We start from the raw sequence: 25,200 nt of genomic DNA on the forward strand, positions 1-25,200 counted from the left end.
TATCGTTTTCCTAACCCTAACCCTAGGTTGAGCCCTAAAAAGTAATTGAAGCCACAGGAACTTTTGAAAACACGTGATTACTCATTTAAAATTGTGAAAAAACTAAGTCAAGACCGTGAATACCATAGTACAAATGCTAAAAAATATATTTGAGGCCTTAAAAAAAAAATGTTTTCCCTGAAAAAATATGCATATATTCCATATCTTGTTATGGTCATAGGTACCTATGCTAGTATATACAAAATTTTTGGCTCGTCCAAAATCAAAAAAGAACCACTGTCCCAACCTTTCTTTAACCTGCTGAACACAGCCGTAAACTTGCCTCGACCCTCAGACTTATCGTTTTCCTAACCCTAACCCTAAGTTGAGCCCTAAAAAGTAATTGAAGCCACAGGAACTTTTGAAAACACGTGATTACTCATTTAAAATTGTTGAAAAACTAAGTCAAGACTGTGAATTCCATAGTTCAAATGCTAAAAAATATATTTGAGGCCTTAAAAAAAAAATGTTTTCCCTGAAAATATATGCATATATTCCATATCTTGTTATGGTCATAGGTACCTATGCTAGTATATACAAAATTTTTGGCTCGTCCAAAATCAAAAAAGAATCACTGTCCCAACCTTTCTTTAACCTGCTGAACACAGCCGTAAACTTGCCTCGACCCTCAGACTTATCGTTTTCCTAACCCTAACCCTAAGTTGAGCCCTAAAACGTAATTGAAGCCTCAGGAGCTTTTGAAAACACGTGATTACTCATTTAAAATTATGGAAAAACTAAGTCAAGACCGTGAATTCCATAGTACAAATGCTAAAAAATATATTTGAGGCCTTAAAAAAAAATGTTTTCCCTGAAAAAATATGCATATATTCCATATCTTGTTATGGTCATAGGTACCTATACTAGTATATACAAAATTTTTGGCTCGTCCAAAATCAAAAAAGAACCACTGTCCCAACCTTTCTTTAATTCACCCTGAATGCCAGGCAGCAGTGTGGAGCACTGCTTAACTGTGATGATGACATGGGAACTGGGGGTGAGGGGGGATGGAGGCTCCTGAGATTCTCTCTTTCCTGAGGGAGACACAGACCCCCAAAGGGTTTCTGTGTTTATATCCTCCCTCAGTCGTTGTTACCATAATCAGACATTGCTCAGTTTCCCCCGGTGCAAGGTTCTCTTCACCTTTGGATTTTAAGTGGGGCCTATCAGTTACACAGAAAGCTCAAAAACAATGATTTTTGGTGTTGTCCTTGTCCTTGAGTTGATGTGAAAGGGCAGAGGAGTAGACAATTTCCCAAGTTGCTTTTTCTGATAATCCTCACATGTCTGTAACTCTAGATCAAGAAGAAGACCCTTGAAGTGACGGTGTGGGACTACGACAGATGTTCATCAAATGACTTTCTTGGAGAAGTGAGTGCACAATCGGGGTTTGTCTCTCAAATGGAGGTCTGTGTTGCTGTAAGGTCCAGGGTATTTAGTCACATGACTTTTCTTTTTTCTTTTATGAAGTCTTCAAAACTAGCAAACCTTGATTTTAAAATTACTTTCCTGAATTTGCTGTGGCAATATAGACAGAAAACAACACTTTCATAACAATCATGAAATTCTACGATACCTCTCCTCACCATAACAGACCGTTTGTTGCTTCCAGGTGCTGATTGACCTGGCAAACACCAGCCAGCTGGACAACATCCCGCGCTGGTTCCCCCTGAAGGAGCAGAGCGAGGGTCAGGACCAGGCGAGGTCCCACTCCGGCCTGGGCAGCCAGCAGTCCCCGAAGCCCTCCGTCATCAAGAGCCGGAGCCACGGCGTCTTTCCCGACCCCTCAAAGGGTAGGACGTCCCGCACCAGCGTCCTCATCACGCTCGGCTCTTTAAAACGCCTCTCCTTTTTCTTTCTTCGTACCGTACATCCTAGCTTTTTGCACCATGCGATTTTCTTTTCTTTGTGTACTTATTTTGTTTATTTACGTCAACCCCATGCATACGCTCAGCCCAGAGTGCAGAATGCATCCTTTAGCCCTGGAAATCACCGGCTCCATTCGAGGCTCTGCCTGCAGCACGATGAATGAGGCCTGCACTGTGGAAATGTCTCTGCTCCAGTGCTGACGCAAATTACTGTAGTGAAGTTTAGGGGTCCTTCGTGCAGAGCACACTGCTCGTCCCATCTAGTGTCCCATTTAATGGTGGTGACACCCACTCCATGTGCACACAGCATGGGGTACAGAGAAGACATCTGCCGCAACTCATGCTAAATAAGTTGATCGCTTAGGTCAGTGGTTCCCAAAGCAGGTGGAGGGGGATGTGGTGAGGATTGAAGGAAAAAGGCACAGTGCAGGATGTGTGTGTTCGGAGGTGTGTGTGGGGGGGGGGGGTTGTTGGCTTTAAAAAATGTCGTATTATCAAAGGGGGACCTGACTGAAAAATTTTGGGAAACACTGTCTTAAGTGATGTCCTTTGGCCAATGATGTTGGACTCAAGGGTTTAATTTAGTTGAGAAACAACTGGTCAATGAAATCTATGACATTGGGAGCATGTGTCATTTTAGGCAGTCATTTTAATTGTAAAAGACACCAAGAAAAAGCAGACGGTGATAGAGCTATTTTGCCATATCTTAATTAACTGATATGAAAAGCAATCATTCCCTGCCACAAAGAACGCATTCAAAGGGTATACTATATTATAACACAAAGGAAAATCTCTAAAGGGCCTTCATAATGACTTCATTAAGTGCCATATTATTTCCTTTTGCTGTCAGACTATTTTTTTATTTAAAAAATTTTAAATATAGAAGCTGGTAATCCAAACTAAAACATGCTAACAATACATAAGTCGAGTGCACAGACTGCAGTATAGAATAGACTGTAAATTAAAAACGAATATAGGCTATTGGCCATAGGCAGTGACGCAGAGAAAGGCATACAACAATATGCATATTAATAAATAAAATCACATTTACACATCTATATATTTATACATTAGTGATTGTGATTGGTTTGATAAATGTTAAAGCCAATGACGGACCTGTTGTTTTAGACATGCAGGTGCCCACTATTGAGAAATCTCACAGTAGCCCCGGCAGTTCCAAGTCGTCCTCCGAGGGACACGTGCGCTCTCACGGACCGTCCCGCAGTCAGAGCAAAAGCAGCGTCACTCAGGCGCACCTCGAGGACGCAGGGGTCGCCATAGCGGCGGCCGAAGCAGCCGTTCAGCAGCTCCGCCTCCAACCAAGTAAACGACGCAAATAACTTCCTCAGCATGGCGGCTTATATGTCATCTGTTGCTCCCTTTTGTCCTTTCGTTCTCGTTTTTTTTTTTTTTTCTACTTTATTTCCCCCGTTCTCTCCTTTTGTTTTTTGCCCTTTGACTCCTGTGAACACTGGTCTGCTCACGGCTTTTTCTCCTTGTTTGTAATCACGTGTTATAGCTGACCTTCTTCACCGTGTTCACGCTTGGCAAATTTAAATAGTTGTTTTTTTATTTACAAAAAACAGAGTAAAACTGGCTGTTTAAATGAAGGACCTCATTTTAAATCTTATCTATCAAGTAGTTCAGAAGAAGCACAAGCCTGTAATATTGGCTTTATTGAATCTTGTTAATAAACCCACAATCTCTTCACCTAAAATCTTTTAAAATATCATAAATTTAAATCTATGAAAAGATGAGTACACAGTTTATTTTAGGTTACTTCCAAAGTTAAATGTTGTTTTTGATGTGTGATATTCTTATATAAAAAGCTTTCAGAAAATATTAGCAAACGTAGTAGCTGGCAATATGCACAATTTATACAGTCAATAGCTTCTCTCAGATAAATTTAATACATATACTAATGCAACATTAATACAGTTTTTTAAACCATTAAAGTGCACTGTTTGAGATTTTAAGCTAATATCTGCATTACATACGTACATCAACCTAAATAGCACAAAGTGTGTGCTTGGCCACACCTAGGTAAGAGAGAGGTGTTTATTAAAATTTTACCTGTCAACCTATTGGTGCATTTTCTCGGCATTTTGTCTCTGAGATCCCCACCCACCCCGAGTTTGTCTCCCCATCCCAAAGTTTAGAAGTCAGGATAGCACCTGCACAGCAAGATGTGGCATTTAGACTCACTGCACTCACCAGTCTTTGCAGTGCAAAAATGACCAAGAGCATTTGAACTTTCCTGGACATCCTTGCCCTTTTCTCTCTGAAGTTGCTGTACGCTAAGGCTGTCACACGGCTACCACAGAATCCGCACATCTGTCAAACAGCCAGTTTTGAAACTGCTCAACCTTTTTGAGTTGCTGTGCATGCAGTAGCCCTTTTTTTCCGCGCCTACCGGACCACGACGCACCTCGGGTCGAGACGATGAGACACAAAACCTCTGGGAAGGGAACACCTTGTGTTTTGCATGCGTTTGACGCGTACAGTAAGCTGATTCCATGCGAGGATACATACTCTGGGTTTCCATTTCACCCTCACGTTTGGCGGCAGTTCATAAAAGCAGTCGCTCCAAGAAGCACCACAGGCACAGCGTAGCGGGAGTCCTGACAATTCACAGAACTCAGTCCGACTATCTACCGGCGCCAGCCAATGAAATGAAAGATACAAGTCAGCTGACCATCAGGAAAATGATGTCTGAAGGAACGCCAAAGAAGGATGGAGGTGAGAAACGTACTTCTTGTCTCACTGGAAAGACGAGAGGCGTAAAATACAACTAAGATGATAACAGATTAATACATTAAAAAACTGTTTCCTCAATAATTCATGATGTTGACCATTTCTGTGATTGGTTTGCTAATACCATAAAACAAATGTTGGATTTTAATCCAGCAGATACTTTTATTTGTTTTCATCTTTCATATTATCGCTTTCAATATTTCATATTGTAGAGATAACATGAAGGAAGGTTATCTGTGAGTGCATATGCTCATTAACCTCAAGGACCAAATAACCTAATTGAATGGTATTAGTGAACACATTTTTTGTTCATCTGTAAGAAAAGGCACACATGAATTATGCTGACGAGTCTCATGCCAACTCACACATTCCATGTCATGTTTCATATTTAATCTGCTGCAATTTGAAATAATCCATTGATTTTATTTTAAACGTACTAACATATTATTAATTTGCCTGCGCAAAGTATGCGGTTCTCTGTTCGAGTTCTAACTACATCTAAACAATGTGATAAATGTGTCAAATCACAATACACAATACAAGTCTCATACGTATAGCAATGTAGATAAATTAAGTTACAATAAATTATGTGGAACATTACTTGAGTGAGCTAAATAAGAATTAAACAGAACTGAAATAACTCATCTTATGTAAATAGAATATGTATAATATGAATTGCATGATAAACAACAATAAATGCATTGCCCTTTAAGGATCATAGATTGCCGTCAATTACATACTTTGGAACGTTGCTTTTACTTTTGTATGAATATGTTTACTTTGCTGTGTGGCTTGTAGTGCTTACATTCATTTGTTTAATGTTTGTTTTCATTAATTAAGCTTATAAAATGTGCTTATGGTTCGTCCATGCTTACTCTAATATAAGAATGAACTAATACCTGTAAAAATGTGCATGCGCAAGTTGTGGCAGCACATTCAGTGTATGTTCTTTGCATCCATGGCTATGTGTGTGTCTTTTGGAAAAGTGTAAATGTGCTGTCTAAATGTAACTGTATTTTCCATGGACTTGATTGATCCAGCTTGGAAATGCTAATTTAATGAATTGTTGCCATGCAATATTCAACGAGATACGTAAGAGAGGAACAGGTGTGAACCTGCTCCTTATTTGGATATAGACCGGGAACATCAGGCAGAACACAGGACTGTATGCGCCGTCACGCACAGGCTGGGGTCCCTTTCACAAACGCTGTCACCATCCAGCCCGGCAGGGCAGCTGGCGTGGTGGGCGCGGCCACAGGCCCCCTGGACTTACAGCGCTGTTCATTCCCCGTGCAGCAAGGTCCGGCCACAGGGCGACGGACGTCGCCGTGACGACCACGTCTTCGGCCAGCAGCCTCGGAAGCAGCGGCCTGACCCTGGACGAGGAGGGCGGCACCAACGCGGTCGACAGCGCCATCTTCCAGGTCCCTCGCATGTGAGTCCCAGCTTCACGTTTTACGGCTCGTCTAATGTACACTCTTAGCGCTACGAATGGAATAAATCTCATCTACTTTGAAACTATAAACTTAAAACAATCCATCATGTTATAACTAAGCCCTGTGTAATTTACTCCCATTAACATGAATCTACAGCATATTGATATTTCATTTCTTCATTACGAGCGCATATCCTAGCCATTGCTCTCTGCTGTTGGTTTTGAAAGCAGATCGATACCCCAGCCTGCTGACAGCCTGCCTCTGACTGCGTCTAATGCAAATTGCCAGATAAATAATCCTCATCCTCTCTCAACCTCAAGCTGTTCCAGTTATATTGAAGGGTCAAGGAAAAGCTGCATAACTCTTCACCATTATTTTGTAAGAAATCAGAAATTTTCAGGCTAGTTTATAACAATCGGCATTCAGATATAGTCATGTGTTATATGAAAATCACCAAGGCAGTTTCATGGCAAGATTCATATTCATATTCATGTGTTCAGTGGGAAATCATTATGACTGACATTTTTACAATCTGGCCTTAAAATGACTGCAAACAATGTTATGATGTTGACATGCCTTACTTCATGGACAGTAATGCAGATCACTTATTATTTCAAATAGCGGGAAAACAATCCCAAATGGCACAGACAAGACGCGAGGATCAGACCCACTGAAGCCATCGTTGGGCCTCGGTGATACAGAAGGTAAGGAGGCTGCACGATAGGCCAGGCCTATATTCAGATCATCTGCAGTGTGCTTTGTCCAGAATATTGAGCAATGAGTTTAAGCTAGCGTCTCATGGGACTAGACTATTGTAACAGTGAAGATGAATTGCATTTATATAGGGCATATGATAGATCTCTTTTCCAAAAGCGCTTTTGAGGGAGTGGGAGAATTGGTGCACTTGGTTATGTAAATAGGTTATGTAAATTAATGCAACCTGATGAATTGATTTACATAACAATGTCAATATGGTGGAGGAATGGCATCCAAAAGTCACCAAAAATCAGAAGCCGCAACAGGAAAAAAAAAACCATGACAAGACGAAGCTCTTGCTTCATTTGCAGGTATGCTGACAGATCTAAAGCTTAGTGTAGTCCTAATGCTAGACTACCATGCACTTACCTTAACCTTAGCCACTACTTTGAGTTACATCAGATAGGAGAAGCAAACACTAGCTACCGTCCTAAGCTAGTGCTACAGCTAGTCAGCTGCTTACCGTAGATGCTTGCTAGTATGTGAAAATAACTAGCAGCAGCAGATCACCAAAAAATGACTGTAAGCCTACATGCAAAGGAAATTTGGTTCTGATTTGGTTCTGATTGCCCCACATTGAATTACCTCGGTTTTTGGTACTGTGTACGGTGCACTGCTCAAAAGGTACCTGGGAATATTTTTCTGTACTGGCAGCATGACTCTTCTGAGGTCATAAGCAAATTTAGCAAATTGTGCATTGTGCTTGTCTCCCACTGCTGCAGTTAAACAAGCTTAATTTGGTGATTAATTTTTTTTAATAAAGGGCAGCAGCTTTGGTGGCATTTACAGCCTGCCTTTTTCATTTAAGGTGACTTTTTCCAGAAATAAATGGCAGCAGTTGTTCCCCTAACTCCACTCAGATTTCAGTGAAAAATATATTTTGAAACTGTGTTTTTACTGGTTATAAAGTATTGAAGAATTGAATAGCTTTGGGATACTGTGTATTCTTCTAATGTGCTTAATGCCAACAGGCTTTGGAGGTTTAGGCTAGGCAGTGTGTCACTCTATTCTTTGCGATTTATATGCCTGCCAAATATATTTGAACTTGATGTGCATGTTCTCCTGCTTGCACTGAGAAAGTAGTGGTAGAATGGTTATGAATCAGGAATTATGAAAAGAAATCCGTAGCACTGAGACCCACTTCTGGCCTCGGCCATTTGGTTTTAAAAGATTGGCACCAGCACCAGCACAAGCCCAACAGAGACATCAAGTACAAGAAGGACTAGCTTGATGGACAACTTCTCACCAAGGGCTTAGTCACGTCCAATTCCAAGTCAGTGGCAATTCAAATCTGAGTCAAGGCCAAGGTTATCAAAACAATTTGAGACAGATTTGGCAGTTTCGGTGACAGTCTGATTACAGTACTTGTATATGGTCGTTTAAAGTGAGCTTTTGCACAGAATTGTTTTGATAGCCAAACAGTATTATTGCTGAATTGGCCAGCTCACACTGAATCTTCTCTTAGTACTCAGCTTAGCCAGCTTGGTAACTGTCACCTTTATTTCTTTTTTGAGTGGGAGGCCCACAGACATTCTGTCAATCAGCAGGGGATCAGTTCTGCCAAAGACATTGCAGGGATGTAGAGGATCTCAATCTTTGCCAGAGTGAGCTTAGGTGGTGATTTTCCATCCAACATAAGATGTCATTCAGACAGGCTGAGAGACATGCAGAGACCTGTAGGTCACTTGGTCATCAGGAAAGAAACAGCAATGATATGACAAGCTGTGAGCAGCGATGACAGGACCAAGGGATTTGATGCAGAGGGAGAAGAGGACGAGACCAAGAACTTCAACATAAAGCTTAGGGTTTGGCAGTAGTGTAGACTAGTAGTACCAGCACACATCAGCAGTAAATGCTACTGCGTTACTCATGAGCATGGAACTTACATTTACCCGGAACTGCTTCAGCAAATATCCAGCTGTGTAAATGGATAATATGTAAAATATGATCTTTGTAAGCTAGCTAATAGCGTGTACTGAGTAAATAAATGATGATTATGAATACATAGTAATGAAAAATGAACAAGCAATGCTGCATGGATATCCCACCCAGGGAATAGAGGCTCTAAGTGCCGTTCTGCACCGCATGCAGATAAGCCAGTAGCCAATACAGGTTTATCAAGCATGTCATGATCCTAATTCTCTGAGCTGTCGATGCTGTTACCAGCGGACCCGGACTATGCACCGCCCCTCTATCTGCCCAGATGGGAAATCGCTTACTCGTGGCGGAGATACAGGGGCAATTCTCCGCTCGTTTCTGCGATACGGCACGTAGGCCTGATCCAAATCGAGGTGGCGGCTATCGGACGAATCCCCCTAAAAGTCAGAATTCATCAGAGGCATAATGAAGTCCGCACTGGAAAGCGTGGGGGTTGGGCTGATAAGGGGATATCTCGCTATTGATCAACCTCTCACTTTTCAGCAGAGTGGAGTGCAAATGCAATCGTTTCCTTTCTGCTAGCCGAGCGGAGGCGTTATTCATTGATTCAGCCTTTCGTGAACGTGTTTACCTTCCTTTTTCAGTGCCTTGACTGGAAGCCGCGGCAGCCCTTTTTACTGCATAGGAGTAATGTCCCTGTGACGTGCCGGTGTTGAATTATGGTACATAATTTATTTTCTCAGCTTGGCGCCCTCATTCAAGGCACCATACATATTGCAGTACACAGAAGCTTATATATTCTTCTTTTTTACAGCTGGACATTTACTGACACAATTCAGGTTACGTCCTCTGCTCAGGGCAGTATATCATTCAGTATTCAGCCCCTCTTATTACGAGCCCAGATCCCCACATAGTAAGCCTCACTGATGCTTCTAAGCATGCCCTTTTTACTAGTGTAGCTAAAGCCTAGGGCTTTCTAAGAGCATTTGTCTGGATTATCAGTGGCGGTTTGTAGTGGGTAGCAACATGGAAGAGGAATTTATAGCTTGGGTGAACTGGGATAGATGAGAACTGGACACTGCGCAAGCCCTGCATAAACTGACTTCAGCTGAGAAACCCGCAGCACATAGCCTTCAAACACTTAAAAACCCGAATGACATTTTCTCACATTTCACCTGGTTGCTGCTCTGCGGGGCACTTTTCTCATCTATGCATGACACAAATGAACGTGTACGTGTGAACATGTCATCTATATTCTTTATATCTATATCTATATCTAATTTATTAATGTGATATTACCCATCTTTCTCAGGGAAAGAGGGAACGTTTTCACTCATGAAATGGCTGTATGACTGTATGCTATAACTAGCTGCAATTCTATTTCACAATTCTGATAAGCTGTGGATGTGCTGGCTAATATCAGAATAAATCAATAATGAATACTCCATATTGTTTTTGTCCTAAGATTGGACATTTGGGTAGAGCTCCTTGGAAGCTCAGTTTTTTAAAGCAGTCACCATGAACACAGTCATCTGAGTATCACTGCATTAAAACCGGGCTATGTCATTGCAAACTAGAGTCCAGTTGATCAACTATGCAGGTATTTGAACATATTTTTTATAAATGCATTTTGAAAGCATGTAAATGTACTTTAAAGTACATTTACATGGATATTTAGGATAACAAATATAGGATAATAGAATCTTGTTTTTAGAGTGATGTCATAGATTGGACCAAATGTAGAGTGATGATTTTTAGAGCAATGTAATAGATATGGAGCTACCAGCCACAATCAGCACTGGCACAATTCAGGTTTGATCTGAGATTCATCCATGCACCACATTGTGGTGCCTTAACCAAGTAAGCCACCGAGCAGCCCCAGGAAAAGGTTGTCACTACATTTTAAATAACCATAGAAAATTACGGGCAGTTCAAAGTTAAATATTGGTTGCAGCTGAAGTTGATTAATCATTTAGAGAGTGTAAAAGTGAGAGTGCTTCACATCTTTTTAACACCCTGTGAATGAGCTTTGAAGGCAAAGAATTTCTCTCTGAATGTGATTATTAAATTGTGCGATTTGACTTAAAGATAGGAACAGGAATGCAATGACTATAATGTTCATCAAAGATGGGCTTATTTAGCAAATGAGAGAATTTCCAGCAGCAGATATTGTAGAGATCTTAAGCCACTTCCAAAATAAATTTTGGGTTGAATACTCTACTACCTCTCCTGTCAACGGAGTCCTTAATAATTGTGTCCCAATTGTGTGTTAGTGTGTGAAACGCTCACTTGTATTGTGACTTGTATACGTATACTTATTGTTGGCTTAAAATACATGGCTAATATGTTGCATTTTTTCAGAGATGAATTAAATACAAGTTTCAGTTCTGACAACCTGAGCTGTGTTAGTCATCATTATCACCAGTGATCGAAAAAGGAAGTACATCATCATTGTGACTTTTCAGTGACTTCTGCTCAGAGCCAAATCTAGCTGTTATATCCTGTGATGTCAATGACTTCTCCTCCAAACACCAATAACAGGTGCCAACTCAGTTTGCTTGAATTAAGTGTATGCCTGTTTTATCCTGGCATTACATAATGGCCATAATCAAGTACAGCTGTAGTTTTTACCTGCCTGGAGAAATCGCATCTCATGCCTCATATGCATATTAAAAATTGTCTCCCATGTTTTTGGAGCTCTACATTTGTAACTCCCCAAATTACATATGCATTAAGACAAGTATGCGACAGTTTACCTATTTATTCACAGCAAAAACCACACCTCAGAGCCCCTTAATCGCCCATTAAAGAATGCAGTGGCTGTGTTTAAGTCTCTTAACGTTGAAGACAGGGTATGGGTATAAACTGTTCATCAGTGCTGTTCAAGGAAAATAGTCTGCTCGAGAAATATCATAGTTATGTTTCAGAAAAAAGAATTAGGGAGATAAATGATAAATTAAATGAATGAGGACATTTGAAGTGCTGTATATGCAAGTGTGTGTGTGTGTGTGTGTGTGTGTGTGTGTGTGTGTGTGTGCCTGTGTGAGAGAGAGTTCAAAAGGAGGCGAACGCAAGTTGGTCCATCGGAGGTGAGGCTCTAAAAATAGGCACACTGAGCATGTGCACATGGCTCCTGTTGTGAAGGTGGGGGGCCGGGTGGACCCATCAGTGGGCAGCACTCTCCCGGAAACTCAGGAAATGAGCTCCCCGGGGGGGTCGTTCCCCCTGATTAAGACATCCTCAGAGCCCCTTGCTCCTCATTAGCATGCTACACTTAATGACGCTTCTGTAGTCTAGAGGATTCCCTCTTCACTCCTACGGACTGCAGCCTCAGTCCAAAATACTGGGCACTTGATAGAGATCAAATGCAGAGGGGATCTAAGAGAAATACACAGCATGTCTCTGTAACTATGAAACAAAATGCAGAATATATAATGATGTGAATTTATCACATCGATCTTCTTTATTATTCCCTATTTTTCTTCTAAGTCTGATCCTTATTGTAGGCCTACCTCTTTACTGCAGCTTTGTCGGTTTGGAAGGGAGCTGACTCACAATGAAATGCAGCTAGTCACAACTTGTATGACTTATCAGATCGACCAGAGAAGTCGCTGCTGAAAGTTAAAATAGGATAAACCCTTAACTTATAGGAATAACTGAAAGGGATTGTTAATGTTGTTTTTTATATTATTTAAGTTTTAGTGTCTATTTTCAACACAAAAACACAATAAAGTATGAAATACAGGTTATTTTAGAAACTTACAGAAGTTTCTGACAACCTGCCAGTTTCACAATGGCAGGTATCAAGGTACTCAGGGGTTTGTGATGTAAAATAAGTGAATACATTTTAGGCAAATCCAAAATAGCTTGTACAAAAATGTTTCCTGAGGCTATTACATAGGAGCAGATTCATTTAATAGTGTTTATTTGTATTTATAAATGTTTGTTTTTTTAATATTGTGCTGGTACTTCTATTCAAGTAACTATTCACTCCCAACGATCCATGTAATAATGTTGGTATAGAAAGCAAAGCCACCATTACTTTGAATGCTGGTTGCATAGCTTAGGATATAGTGCCAAAAAAAAAATTTTGAAGAATATTTGTCTAATAGTGTATGTACAAGTAGGCTGCATCACTGCTGTCAGCACAAGGGCTCAACAGGCTACCCAGGATCCCTGCCGCATGTATTTCTTAAATATAGTGAGCTGGTTTGTTCTACAGTGGAATTTTAATTGAATTAATATTTTGAGCCAGGGAATTAGAACTTCATCATAATTGGAAATATAACTGAATTACAGCATTGTCCAGTGATGAGAGTACTCCATTAACTTTTCTAAAATGTAAAGGGAGACCGTTTAAGTGTCCTCTAAACAAAAATAATGAATTCACATTTATAGTAATTCACTGTTGTATGCCAAAGCAGGGTCATTCGGGGCATGATATAAAAATGGTTTGCTGTTTGAAAAGTGAGAAGTGTTCTGTATTTTGTTCAAAACTATTTGCAGTGCTCCCACCTTATGTTTTATCAATGCAGCATCCTGTACAGGACAAACTGTTCTGTGAGAAGCAAATCATTCTTTGGCATCTTTAATGTCAGAAATACACTGTTGCAGTTCTGGTTAAGTACATTGCCTAAGGGTATAACAACAGCCATGAATTCATAGTTATGAAACCAATTCTCTAGTCAATGTGCTACATAGCTGAATCTATTTTTATTTTTATTTTGCAGGATTTATGGCATGCACCTTGATGGTGGTACTTGTAACTTGGAATATTTCTCTAGGTCTTGTGATGTTTGCTTACCATCTTAAATGTGATTTTGTCAGGTGTTGGGTTGGATCCACAGCCTGTCCAGATTAGTAGATTAGACAGACTGCGGCCTAAGCCTCGTGCAAACAGCATCACTCAGTTTTACCACATTCCCAACCTCAAACACAGCAACCACTCCTTTGGTTATCGGCTCTGATTGCGAATGTCTGCTGCACCAGCTTACTGTAGCTGAGCAGTCTTAGAGTGAGAGTGGCAGAATTGGCAGCTGTCAACTTGCTTTTCAGACGACACAAATACTAATGTATGCACCCTTGAACTGAGGATTTATTTGGATGATATGCTTGCAGTTGTGAGTGGTCTCTACAAAAAGGAAAATAAAGGGGAAATTTGGATTAAAATGTTATTACAAAAAAACATCCACTACCAACACTTGATATGCAGGCAAATTGGTCTATTCACTTCCTCTTCCTGTCTGTCTTTTAAATACTTGTATTACAGCTGAGAGTCAAGATGTGCAGCTTACCTTTGTGCACACCATGACCTGGGCCAGTATGGGGGTAACTCTGCATGGCTAAACTCGTATGAGCCTTCCTGTAGTCCAGTGTCCCTTCCTGTCCACTGTAATAATGACCCACAATACAGCAGGATTTTCCCCATAAGCTGAGCTTCTGAACAGAGACAGCAAGTATTGCACTGGGGAAAAGCATGTCTCCAGTCAATCTATTTTAATCGTACCCCTGGCTTAATTGTGAGAAGGATGTGAAATATTTATGGCACCAGGGTAGGTTTCTGCATGCGGTTGTGGAGGAGGACCTTTTCTAAAACAGTAGAGTGCTTGCATCTTTTTTTTTTCTTCTGTTCCACAGATGTGGGTTTCTCCTTAAAACAAGTTTTATTTTATTAATACTTTTTGCGATTACGTTTACCATCAGTATATTTGTACACCATCACCAATGTGATGCATTTCTCATCAATGTATGCTTCTGTTTAATGAAAAAATGTTTTTCCCCTGGTCTCATCTCATTTGTGGGCCGCAGTGTAGCGTATTGGGTAAGGAACTGCGCTTGTAACCGAAAGGTCACAGGTTCAATTCCTGGGTAGGACACTGCCGTTGTACCCTTGAGCAAGGTACTCAACCTGCATTGCTTCAGTATATATCCAGCTTTATAAAATGGATTCAAAGTAAGTCGCTCTGGATAAGATTGTCTGCTAAATGCCTGTAATGTAATTTGTAGAAGGAAAAGTGAGTGAATAGCTATTAGGATGTAATTACTCTTTTGGGATGCTCCATGCTATTGCTCAGCATTTTTCCCTGTTAAGGTCACTTCCGTGTCTCTTTCTGTTTGTCTTCAGTCAGCTCTTGTTACCACTGAGGACTTTTAAAAGATACCAACACACCCCATCATTACATTCGAAGCAAGCTGCAAAACAGCATTGCCTGGATGTTTTCATAATACCCTGTGCTATTTTCAGCTAAACTAATCTAAACCAGTTACAGAACAGTTGTATTTGAAATAAATTCATGCGGTGCTGCTCAAATATAAGCCAATGATATAGTGGTTATATAAATTCACTTAGATAGTAGAATTGATTGCTGTAATGTCAGATTTATTATTTATTTAGCAGACAGCACATACCAGTGGCAAAATATCATCAGTTTTGTAGTCTTCCAAACAACTTCAACCAGGTTTCTATAAAAAAAAGAAATGACATTACTGTTATATCTGCTCAGCAACAATCTTCGCAATTAAAAAAGGCAATCAAGTTTAGTTCTGTATATTAAAAATGGCTGGGTAACTGCTGATATAGCCTAATGTCACAGAATATATAGCTAATGTTGCCAGGATTTGAATGTCTCCATCATTAGACTGACCACTTTTTTGGGTATTTCAACCATGTGTAATTATATAAATTGCATTGCTCCTTTATGGAACAGTAATGTGTTTTTTTTCTTAGTTGGATACTATGAAGATGTTATAAAATAGTTTCAGCAGGTTCATTTTTGCAGTTTAATTTTCCTGATCATGCTCATTTCTCATAAATGACCACTAGAGGTCATCAATGCACTTAGTGTTGGTTATGGCACAGGTCACAGTTCACCCAATGTTTTTGTGAGGATCCACACTGCAGTTTGAATTATGGACAAATCCCCTCTATCTCACTGGCCTCCTTATCCTGTGAAATGTCTTCAGAGGCATATCACACGCTCTGCAGGAAACCACTCTTTCAGTTTTGCCTCAGTTTTGTTCTCCATTGAGTGCCATCCATTTAGGTTTGTCTATATTTACATATAGCCCCTCTGCTTCACAAGCGACCACAATTTTTAAGCAGGAGCTCTGTCTCTCCTTCAGTGAGGACAGTTGAGCACTGCTTTGTTTGTGAGCCAGTCTTTATATCTCTCTCTTCCTCTTCCTCCTCCAACAGTAGCGTCCCAGATGGGCTGTAGCTTCCCGCTGTGTGACTCGAGACTCACTTCAGCAAGCCATTCACACCACCACTTCCACCTGTCTCTAAAGCACTTACACAAACAGTGTGTTCAGACAGAAGATCCACTGATGCCCCACCCCTTGGAGGGCTTTGATGCTTCATGCAACAGGCACAGTGTGGATGCGTGATGCGTTTCATAAGCAGAAATGCAGGTGCTTTTCATCAGCACTAAATATTTTTCTTGACTTTGTTGTGGCCCATCATTGTGCCTTAACTGTGCCAGCTAAGATGTTTCTATACAAGCTTTCAGGTGCTAGATGTCATGGTCGCTTTGTGGAAAATCACATCATATAAAAGGAGTTTTCTAAGTTAACCCTTCTGTATGTTCTGCTGCCCTGATGACAGCTAAAAATTTTAATGTGCAGCTTTTCTCCAGATGTGTGATTTCTATATGACACTGGCTTCAGTGAAAACTTCATGTATTCTGTGTGCTCTGTAGAGTGGTTTGCCTTTTTATTGAATGTATATTTTCTACAAGTACAGTACTGCGCAATTCAAATACAAATTATGAGTATTATCCGTAGTAAATGCTTTGGTATTCTCAATGAAGACCTTGTGTTTATGCTAACTTAACTGCTCTCTCCTCCTATCTCTCTCTCTCTACATCCTGTCCAGCAGGAAAAACACAGATGATGGGAGAGATTAAAATAGCTCTGAAGAAGGAGATGAAGACAGAGGGAGAGCAGCTCATTGTAGAGATTCTGCAGTGTAGGAACATCACATACAAATTCAAGACTCCAGATCACCTTCCAGGTAAGCGGCAGCCTCCAACAGCCTAACACAGAGATATCCAAGCTGCTTCAGCATTCCTACAAATGAATGAATATTTATGTATGCAACTGTAATGCAGTGTAATACATAATTAAACAAGGAAGCAAGGAAGTCATAGGTAAATTATTAAAACACTACGTTTAATGCATACAGGAAGGAGGCTGTTTGGAAAGTCATAGCAAATTGTGTCACAGGCCTCTCCAGTGCTGGATCCAGCTAATGCACTGGCTCTCAGTCTAGTGATGTGCTTCACAGTCCAGAGTCGTATCTTGGTCTGGAATCCCCTTGGGCAGCACATAATTGGCCTCAGTGTTGCTCAGTGTTCAGCCAGCAGGCCGTCATCACAAAATAGTGACTTCTCTGGTCAAAGGATTGGCCATGGTCTACATGTGTCAGTTCTGGCACAGTGTGCCTTGGCTTGAGGACAACATGGTGGAATGAAGTGGCTTCAAGCTACACACCCTGTACATGTTAAGGATGCTCAGCTGCACTTTATTAAAATGACTTTGAAATAACTCTGGAACAGTGGGACAAGCCAACAAATAATTAAAGCTTTTGCCTATAATAATTCCAAATCTGGGATAAAATAAAAATGCTTGGATAAAATTGAAAAAAAAACCAATAAAAAAACAAGCTAAGAAAGTGAGCCAACAACCAAAATAATGACAAACAGTAAGAACAAACCACTGATATCATTATCTGCTCCAGACCTGTACGTGAAGCTGTATGTGGTCAATGTGGCCACGCAGAAGAGGATCATCAAAAAGAAGACGAGGGTGTGCCGACACGACCGAGAACCGTCCTTCAACGAAACATTCCGCTTCAGCATGAACCCAGCTGGGCACTCAATCCAGGTAACATCCGCAGAAACACCGATGGCAGAGGTGTCCAATCTAATCAAAATAGGGCTGTTGTTGGCACAGGTTTTCGTTTTAGCCCACCACTAAGATGCTGCTTGTATAGATTTTAATTGAAGACCATGATTCATTAATTTGTTGAATCAAATGTAGTAGTGCTGGGCTAAAGCAATAACCTGCTCCCACACCGGCCCTTGGACACTGAACACCGGTGATCTAGAGGAATACAGGACTGCCACCTACAGGCATACTAGGATAGCCATGTACATCGTTTTTGGATTGCAGGCCATCGAGGAGGGAAATGCTTTTGAGTGTTTTGATTGCTCTGAAACTTGCAAATGTAATCTGACTCAGGTAGTTAGCTTTAGAATACCTTCAGCAAGTATATTCTTGAGTCTCAGGCTCAGGCTTCCATTTAAATATATATTCTGTTGTCTAGCAAAGGTCATACATGCTAACTAAAAGGCCAAAAAGCTTTCTTGCAGTCAGGAAATGTTGCTGTTGAGCTGAAACAACATTGTGGGATTGCAACAGCATCACTCCAGTGTAATGGGGATTCAGTATCATAAGTGACCATGTGAACACCTGCTACAGAAGGTGTCGTCACCCCCCCAAGATAGCAGTTAGTTCCACAGGGAACTTGATATTTTGCTCTGCATGTTTATCCTCAGTGTTGTACCATGTGTACAGTGAAAACCACCAGTCATTACAATGTATATGTTGTGTTAGTAGGCATTTGCAGCAGCTTTTTTAAGTCACTGTCTTTTTTCTGTCACCAGCTCTTTCTGGTGTCCAACGGTGGAAAATTTGTTAAGAAGACGTTGATCGGCGAGGCCTATATCTGGCTAGACAAGGTGGACCTGCGGAAACGATCAGTCAGCTGGCACAAGCTGCTGGCCAGCTCCACTCAGGCCAACTCGTAAGAGCCATGGATCCGGGGGCCTTCGGCCAGGCCAGGCCAGGCCAGGCCAGGCCAGACCAAGCCAGGCCCGGGTGGCACGAGAGGAAGAGGGGGATGACGAGGGGGCTATCGGTTCGAAAGTGCCCACTGCTGCCTTGTGTCTCTCGTAGTTTGGGTAGTGGGGGGCAGAGTGTCGGAGAGCAGGCTGGGCCGAATTTATCCCCCGGAGGAATGTCGAGAACTCAGCTGCTGTTATGGCTCCCAGTCAGATCCACGTGAGTGATAAAGCCGCACAGTGCAGAGGAAAATGAAGTTTGCTATAAAGGGAATGAGAGCACACTAGAATCCTGGGTGGCATATGGAGCCTGGTAGTCACCTCCCCACAGGGAGTCACGTATGCAGAACATACTAGATATGATAAGATGTGATCCCTTTGCAGCTACAAACTGTTCAAGTGTTACAATGCCACCACCCCCCTCCCCCCACTGAAAAACAGAAGGAAATAAATCTAGGCAAACATTGCTGATTTTATTTGCAATATTTCTTCTACAACATAGATTCTTGCTGTTTGTATTACAGTATTAGTGAAAAAGCCAATTGGATTTCATTCCAACGTGTTTATTTTTTTCATTATTGAGTTATTCTATTCATTTGCAGTGTTTGCTGGGAATTGCTGTCCCTCAGTGGAGATGCAGCTCATACCATATATCATTTTTTTTTTAATTGTGTCCATAATTCTGAAATATGTTAGATGAAAGACTATGGTTCAGGAATTTATAAAGATAAAATTATATAATTTATATAGTATATATTTTATATTTATTATCATTTTCAGTTCATATAAAAAATGATATAGATGGATATTGTTTCTTTATCTTGGATTATAGAAAAAATGCAGTAATTACACAGGTATTTATTTAAAGAAATTATACTATTTTCTGCTACCCCCAATCTCCATTACATATGTATATTTAAATGTACATATCACAGAACTATTATAAAACCATAAAATGTACAAAGCATAAATTTAATTTCTTGGGTATAACAGGACAAGGAACACTTTAAACAAAGGCAAGTTTGGTGTGCATGAATGTTCATGAAAGTTCATAAAATCCCACAACCGTAAAAGAAACCATGCATCATTATCAGAAAATGATACATACCTTTTTGACTTTGTACATAGTTGGGTTTTGCTGCTTGAGAAAAGATATATAAATTCATGTTACAGACAATCTAGTATCAACAATTATGATGTAAAGTGTTTTGAATGTGAAACATTGAGCACAAATTGATTTAACTTCAATTTATGGAAATTTTCCTCAATGTAAGAACTTTCAGTGTTATATTAGATCATAAAATGTTCTTGATGTCAGATGGGGGTTTCAGATCAGACATTCACTGAGGGAAATGATGTGTTCCTTAGATACACGTTGTTGTGCTTGTATAACTCAATGACTAGCTGCACTTTGTGATGCCATAGAATGTAGAAATGAGTATATGTCCATTTTTAGAAAGGCCTCCAGACACACCTGTGATTTTAAAACTAATTTCAAAAGGTGCTAGCATCAAGTGTTTTTCAATCAGAGATTAATTTAGTCCAAATGTGGTACCTAGTCAAGCAAAATTTCACTCTGCTGAATATACTGAATACATACAGTGTACAATGAATTGATTCTATTTTTCCTCAAAAATGAGGAAAGAAATGAGGACAGCATGTCAAGATTGTTTGTGTTTGCTTGAGCAAGTGGCTTGTGATCTGTTTGTTATTGTCTTTCACATTTGGTCAGATGTTCCCCGAGGCCTCTTGGGTCCTTAGAGTGAAACCTTGGTTCACGGAATTATTTAGTTGTTGTCATGGAAATCCCAGGCAGTGGCCCTGCTCATCTGTCATTGGGCAACAGGGTAAGGGCAAATGTATTGTTGATAACTGGCATCACTGCATAGGCATCCATTGCCTGAAGCATTGGGTTATGACAAATAAACAAATTAAGCCATCCATTTTGTGTTAAGAGTGCATTTTACATGATTGCTCTTCAACTCTGGCTCTATGAAACAACATTCCATGTTAATGTTAAAGTGTGTGAAATTTTGTCACAAGTAGTTTGCGTGTTTGTGACTTCACAAAGCCAGAGGTTCTCTAACGTTGTGATGTTAAAAATCTGGCCCATATTTGTTAACGTTCTAGTTGTCACTCAGTGTACTAAGTGTTTTTTTACTACTGCTGGTATCATGTGTCTGCACACCTGCAGTGTTGTTATTTAACCAAACAGAACAGATCATATCTTGTCCATTTAATTTCATAATTCACACCAGGGGATCCACACCAGAGGATCAAATGCATATAGTTCCAGCCATGCACAGCACCCTCTATCACTGGACTCTGGTATTGCTTTGACTCCCTTTTTAAATATTTAAATCTTTTCATTTTGATATTCATGAAAGTGTACTACATTCATGTTTTACATTCAAATGTTGAAATATCATCGGAATAGTGCCCATCTTCTGATATGAAAAATAAATTAAGAAAAATTCTTAGATATGCACTGCTGCTATTGTGTGAACTTAAAATGGCATTCATTGAAAAAGAAATCTATAAAAGATATGAATTAAAACTATGATGTTATATTAGTGAAAGGCTGCAAAGTCATAACAGAATGAGTGAACCCATCAGTTTTGCTCATACAGTGTTAGATGGTAAGGAGGTTGGCATCACAGAAAAACAAACTTTTGACTTGTGCCAACCTAATTTCCTGACCAAATCCATAGGTTCTGTTGAATTCTATGCAACATTGACTCTGTGCTTTGAGTGCATTTTTTTTTGACATATAAAATATCAAGGAACATTTATGTCGAAAAAACAACAGCTGTAATTAAATTAATTTTACTTTCTGTTTGTATATTATTGATTGATTTCTTTCTGCTTGTATTTTTTCCGTATGTTCTACCAGAAACTGATTGTTGTTTGTGGAGTTAGTGCACCTTAAATTTATATCACTCCAAATGTTTATTTTTCCATGTTACTTTAAGTTTGTTATATGCAAAGTTACAGCACAAAGCCTTTAATTTCGTTGTTTGCTACCAACAGTTAAAAAGAGATGGGAAATTCAGTAAAAAGGGCATTCTGTCGTCAGTACAGCATAGTGTGCTTACAGTGTTTTTAAAAAGGAATTTCTTTTTCTGTGTTTAACATATGCTTATGTTATGGATACCAAGTGATTTTATTGCTTCACAATATCACAATATGATCTATTTATGTCTAAGGAGACAATGTCCTGTTTGCCTCAGTATTTTTGAAATTTATTTATGGATATTTTTTCAGATTTTAATGTTTTTTGGGCACTCCTAGTTTATAAAAGTTGTATTTTTCCTATATATGTAAAATATAATGACACAAATATGTGAGTTATTCACATGACACTATTTTCTTCAGCAAATATCTTTACATGAAACTGATTCTTTTTTCTTCTTCTTCTTCTTTTTTTCTAATAAATGCTCTTATGTTTTGGACATGGTCTCCTTAAAGTTTCACTTCTATTCACCCAATCTTCAGGTTCCTTTGTTGTTCTGACGTTTACTGGTGTCCTGGAAACCAAGGAGTATTAGTAATCTTGAAGTGAACTGTGCGAATGTTTCATTATTTGTAACCTGTAAATATATAGCCTTCTTTTTCTACAAGAAGAGATTTAAATATTTATTTGGCCTGGAATTGAGCATGTGGCTGTGGGGAAAAAATCAATTCTCTTTAACTCTATTTGTATAGATGTTCAGTGGCGTGACCAGGTGATCCTATAATTGGCTCAATAGAGTGTTGCTGTCAACCCAGTGAAACTTGTACAGCAGACCCTAGTCTCACAGGACTGATAAAATATATATATATATCTAAACTTGCATAGTTGCAGGAGAATTTAAATGTTTTCACATTGGATGTTGCATGTTTTGTTGGTGGTTTGTTAATATTTTTGTTTCCAAATTCTATATAAAAGAGAGATTAAAAAAAACATGTATAAATTTATTTAAAGCAGTATGCTAACTGTACAAAGATATGCTTGTAAAATCTGTCTGGGTTTTCACTTTATGTAAAAATGAAAAAGAAAAAATCTAATGTCATGGTTTTGTGGTTGTACACAGGATGTATTGAGATATTATGCAAATTGTGCTGTAAAAAAACGGCTGTTTCCCTGAGTCTAAATAATAAATAATAAAAAAGATTCTCATCCACATGTATATGCCTTGAAGGTGTTTTGTATTTGTCAGTCTGTGTTGGTTCTTCAGCTGTTTCCAATAACTCTCTGCTGATAGTGAAGTATGTAGTAAGCTAACTTCTCAAAATGAGTTAATTACGCATACTACTCTATATTGTTTGTCTCCCTACGGTCATACTGTATGATATGAACACAGCATTACACTGCTATGACTTATAGTTTGTAGAATAGGAGGCATAATATAAATCCATACGATGGTGAAACTGATTATGTATGCTGATTATTAACTTTGAAGCATGTAAAGGTCTGCTAAGTAAACCATATATCTTTGTTTTAAATACTGAGAAACAAATCCTATCCAAAGCTGAACTAACGGCACTCCTTAAATTGCTTTTCAAGGCAAAATTTGATGTACTTGATTAAAATTAAGTAAAACATTTTTTATTATTTTTTAATAAATCAAAATTATGAACCCTAACCCTAGCCCAACCCTAATCCCTCCAGAAATCTCAAACTTACAATTTTTCTAATTCTAACCCAAATCCTAACTCTAACCCTAATCATACCACAAACACAAACAGAACAACAACTGTATGGTTCTTGAGATTAAGACCAGAGACACATGTCCCCTACAGGTGACAAAATGCACATTTTCACATCTAGGGAGGCTATACCCAGACACATCCTAGGAAATACACAACAACATACAGGCATTTTTAGAAAACAAACACATCACCAATAAACAAAGATTTTACCTGAGGGGAGAGGACAATCCTAGACCAGGAATTGTCTACCTCCTCCCAAAAAATACGCAAGCCATTGCAGTCCTCGAGTGTACCATATGGGGTCCCAGCAGGGAGACCATTGCACAGCAGCAAGACTGACAGCTGTAATAACCTGAATGGAGAAGTACCCGGACAATAGACAACCGGGTACTTGTAGGAGAGCTACAAGAACAACAGCGTCATTAAGAACAACTTTTTTTGTATGTTACATTTTGTTCAATAGATGATTTAAGAACTGAAGTATAAATTGACTGTACCTTGCATACACCAGGGGGCACCACAGTCCAACTTATTATTGAGTAGTGTTAAATATTACATCGTAAGATGATTCCAACCCCTTTGGTTCACACATTTATGGAATACTGAAGGGAAAAAACCATGAGTAACTTAATGTGTCTGGAGTCAGCCTACTGCCTTCATTGGGAGAGCATCATCTTCCACACGGGCACTAAACAAAATATGACCAAATATTTTATCAGAAGCCGAGACGAACGCCTACAGTGATGACTGGAATAGCCAAAGATTTGTAAAGAGTTGTAAAGATTTGTTCATACATTGTTCATCTGCAATTTTATGCTAAACATTCAACATATCCAATACTTTCTTTAAACATTATTTACCTCACTTTATCAATGTAAGAAATTGCCAGAGCCGCACAGAATGCATTTCACATACTGCGTGTAAGCAGCAGGTAAAACCAGCACAGTAAACTACTCATGTTTTCATCCATTCCGTTCATTTCACCCACACAAACAAACTGTGTTTTCAAAATGGAGTTTGTGACAGGTTGATGAATTGATGAGTCTTTGGAGTTTTTAAGCAGGGCGGGGTTCCTGTCCACTGTCAATCTTTCTCAAGGAAATGAACTGGTGGCAGTGGAAGAAGAGCCACAACCAAAAGCTGCCTTTGTCTTTCACTGTGGTTGTTTCCAGTTCTGTGTGTTACCTTTTAGCTTGAGCAATGCACTGGAAACTTTCCAGAGGCTTGCAAAAACCATCCTCACTGGCCTTGCAGAATAGACTACACTGTTAATCACTTGTTTATACATTGTATATACAAGGGAAACAACCCTTGCAACAGGAAGAGCATTACAAACCCTTTAGTTGCTGAGTTGAATGAAATGTGTAATGGTCCGTTTTTCTTTGTTTTGTTTTTTTTGTTTCGTTTTTTTGCTCATCGCCATGCAATGTTAATTCTACTATAATTCTGCTATAACATAATACATATCAGTCCAGTGTGAATAATGTGTACTTGCTAAGAGTTGATTTATCATTGAACACTTTATTGTATTTGCTGCCATGTATGTTCATGGCTAGCCTATCCACACTGTATTGTCTGGGCCTTCCTCTCCCATGGTTTTGGGAATATGAAACAGTGTATTTATGATTCAGGCTTTAAAGAGGTATTTGTTTATTCATTTTGCATATGCATGAGCACACTGCCCCATGGGCCACTCTGCTGTTGAGATGTCTGAGATGTACCAGCACTGATGGATATCATCTATGCTCTCATCCCATGAGAATTCTTGGAGTAGTACAGTACAATTTGGTACTCTTGCAAGTCATTATTTATTTGTGATAGAGTAGGGCCATGATAATAGGCCGTCAGTTTTAAATGTAGTAGAGAAAAAGCAATATATACAGTAGCTAGTAAAGGCTAGTAACAGCAATTCGACTACCCATCTTATTACAAATT

At 39.5% G+C, this 25,200-nt stretch overlaps 1 protein-coding gene across 10 annotated transcripts in view; it reads left to right on the plus strand.

The window, feature by feature from the left end:
* Positions 1-22,736, plus strand: part of pcloa (piccolo presynaptic cytomatrix protein a) — an 82,856-nt gene extending 60,120 nt beyond the window's left edge. For 4 of the 10 annotated variants that reach the window (XM_064343131.1, XM_064343134.1, XM_064343132.1 and 1 more), the window contains 9 exons: positions 1,339-1,410; positions 1,652-1,832; positions 3,036-3,230; positions 4,476-4,646; positions 5,958-6,096; positions 6,719-6,801; positions 16,605-16,742; positions 17,469-17,614; positions 18,397-22,736. In XM_064343131.1, coding sequence (XP_064199201.1) covers positions 1,339-1,410; positions 1,652-1,832; positions 3,036-3,230; positions 4,476-4,646; positions 5,958-6,096; positions 6,719-6,801; positions 16,605-16,742; positions 17,469-17,614; positions 18,397-18,540 — 1,269 coding nt within the window. In that variant the 3' untranslated portion in view covers positions 18,541-22,736. Of the gene's footprint in view, positions 1-1,338; positions 1,411-1,651; positions 1,833-3,035; positions 3,231-4,475; positions 4,647-5,797; positions 6,097-6,718; positions 6,802-16,604; positions 16,743-17,468; positions 17,615-18,396 lie in introns of those variants that run through there. The other 6 variants (XM_064343136.1, XM_064343140.1, XM_064343133.1 and 3 more) reach the window with 5 other exon arrangements.
* Positions 22,737-25,200: the final 2,464 nt, after the last annotated feature.

Source organism: Anguilla rostrata, chromosome 7 (genome assembly GCF_018555375.3).
Source record: "Anguilla rostrata isolate EN2019 chromosome 7, ASM1855537v3, whole genome shotgun sequence".
In the NCBI taxonomy this organism is placed as follows: Eukaryota; Metazoa; Chordata; class Actinopteri; order Anguilliformes; family Anguillidae; genus Anguilla; species Anguilla rostrata.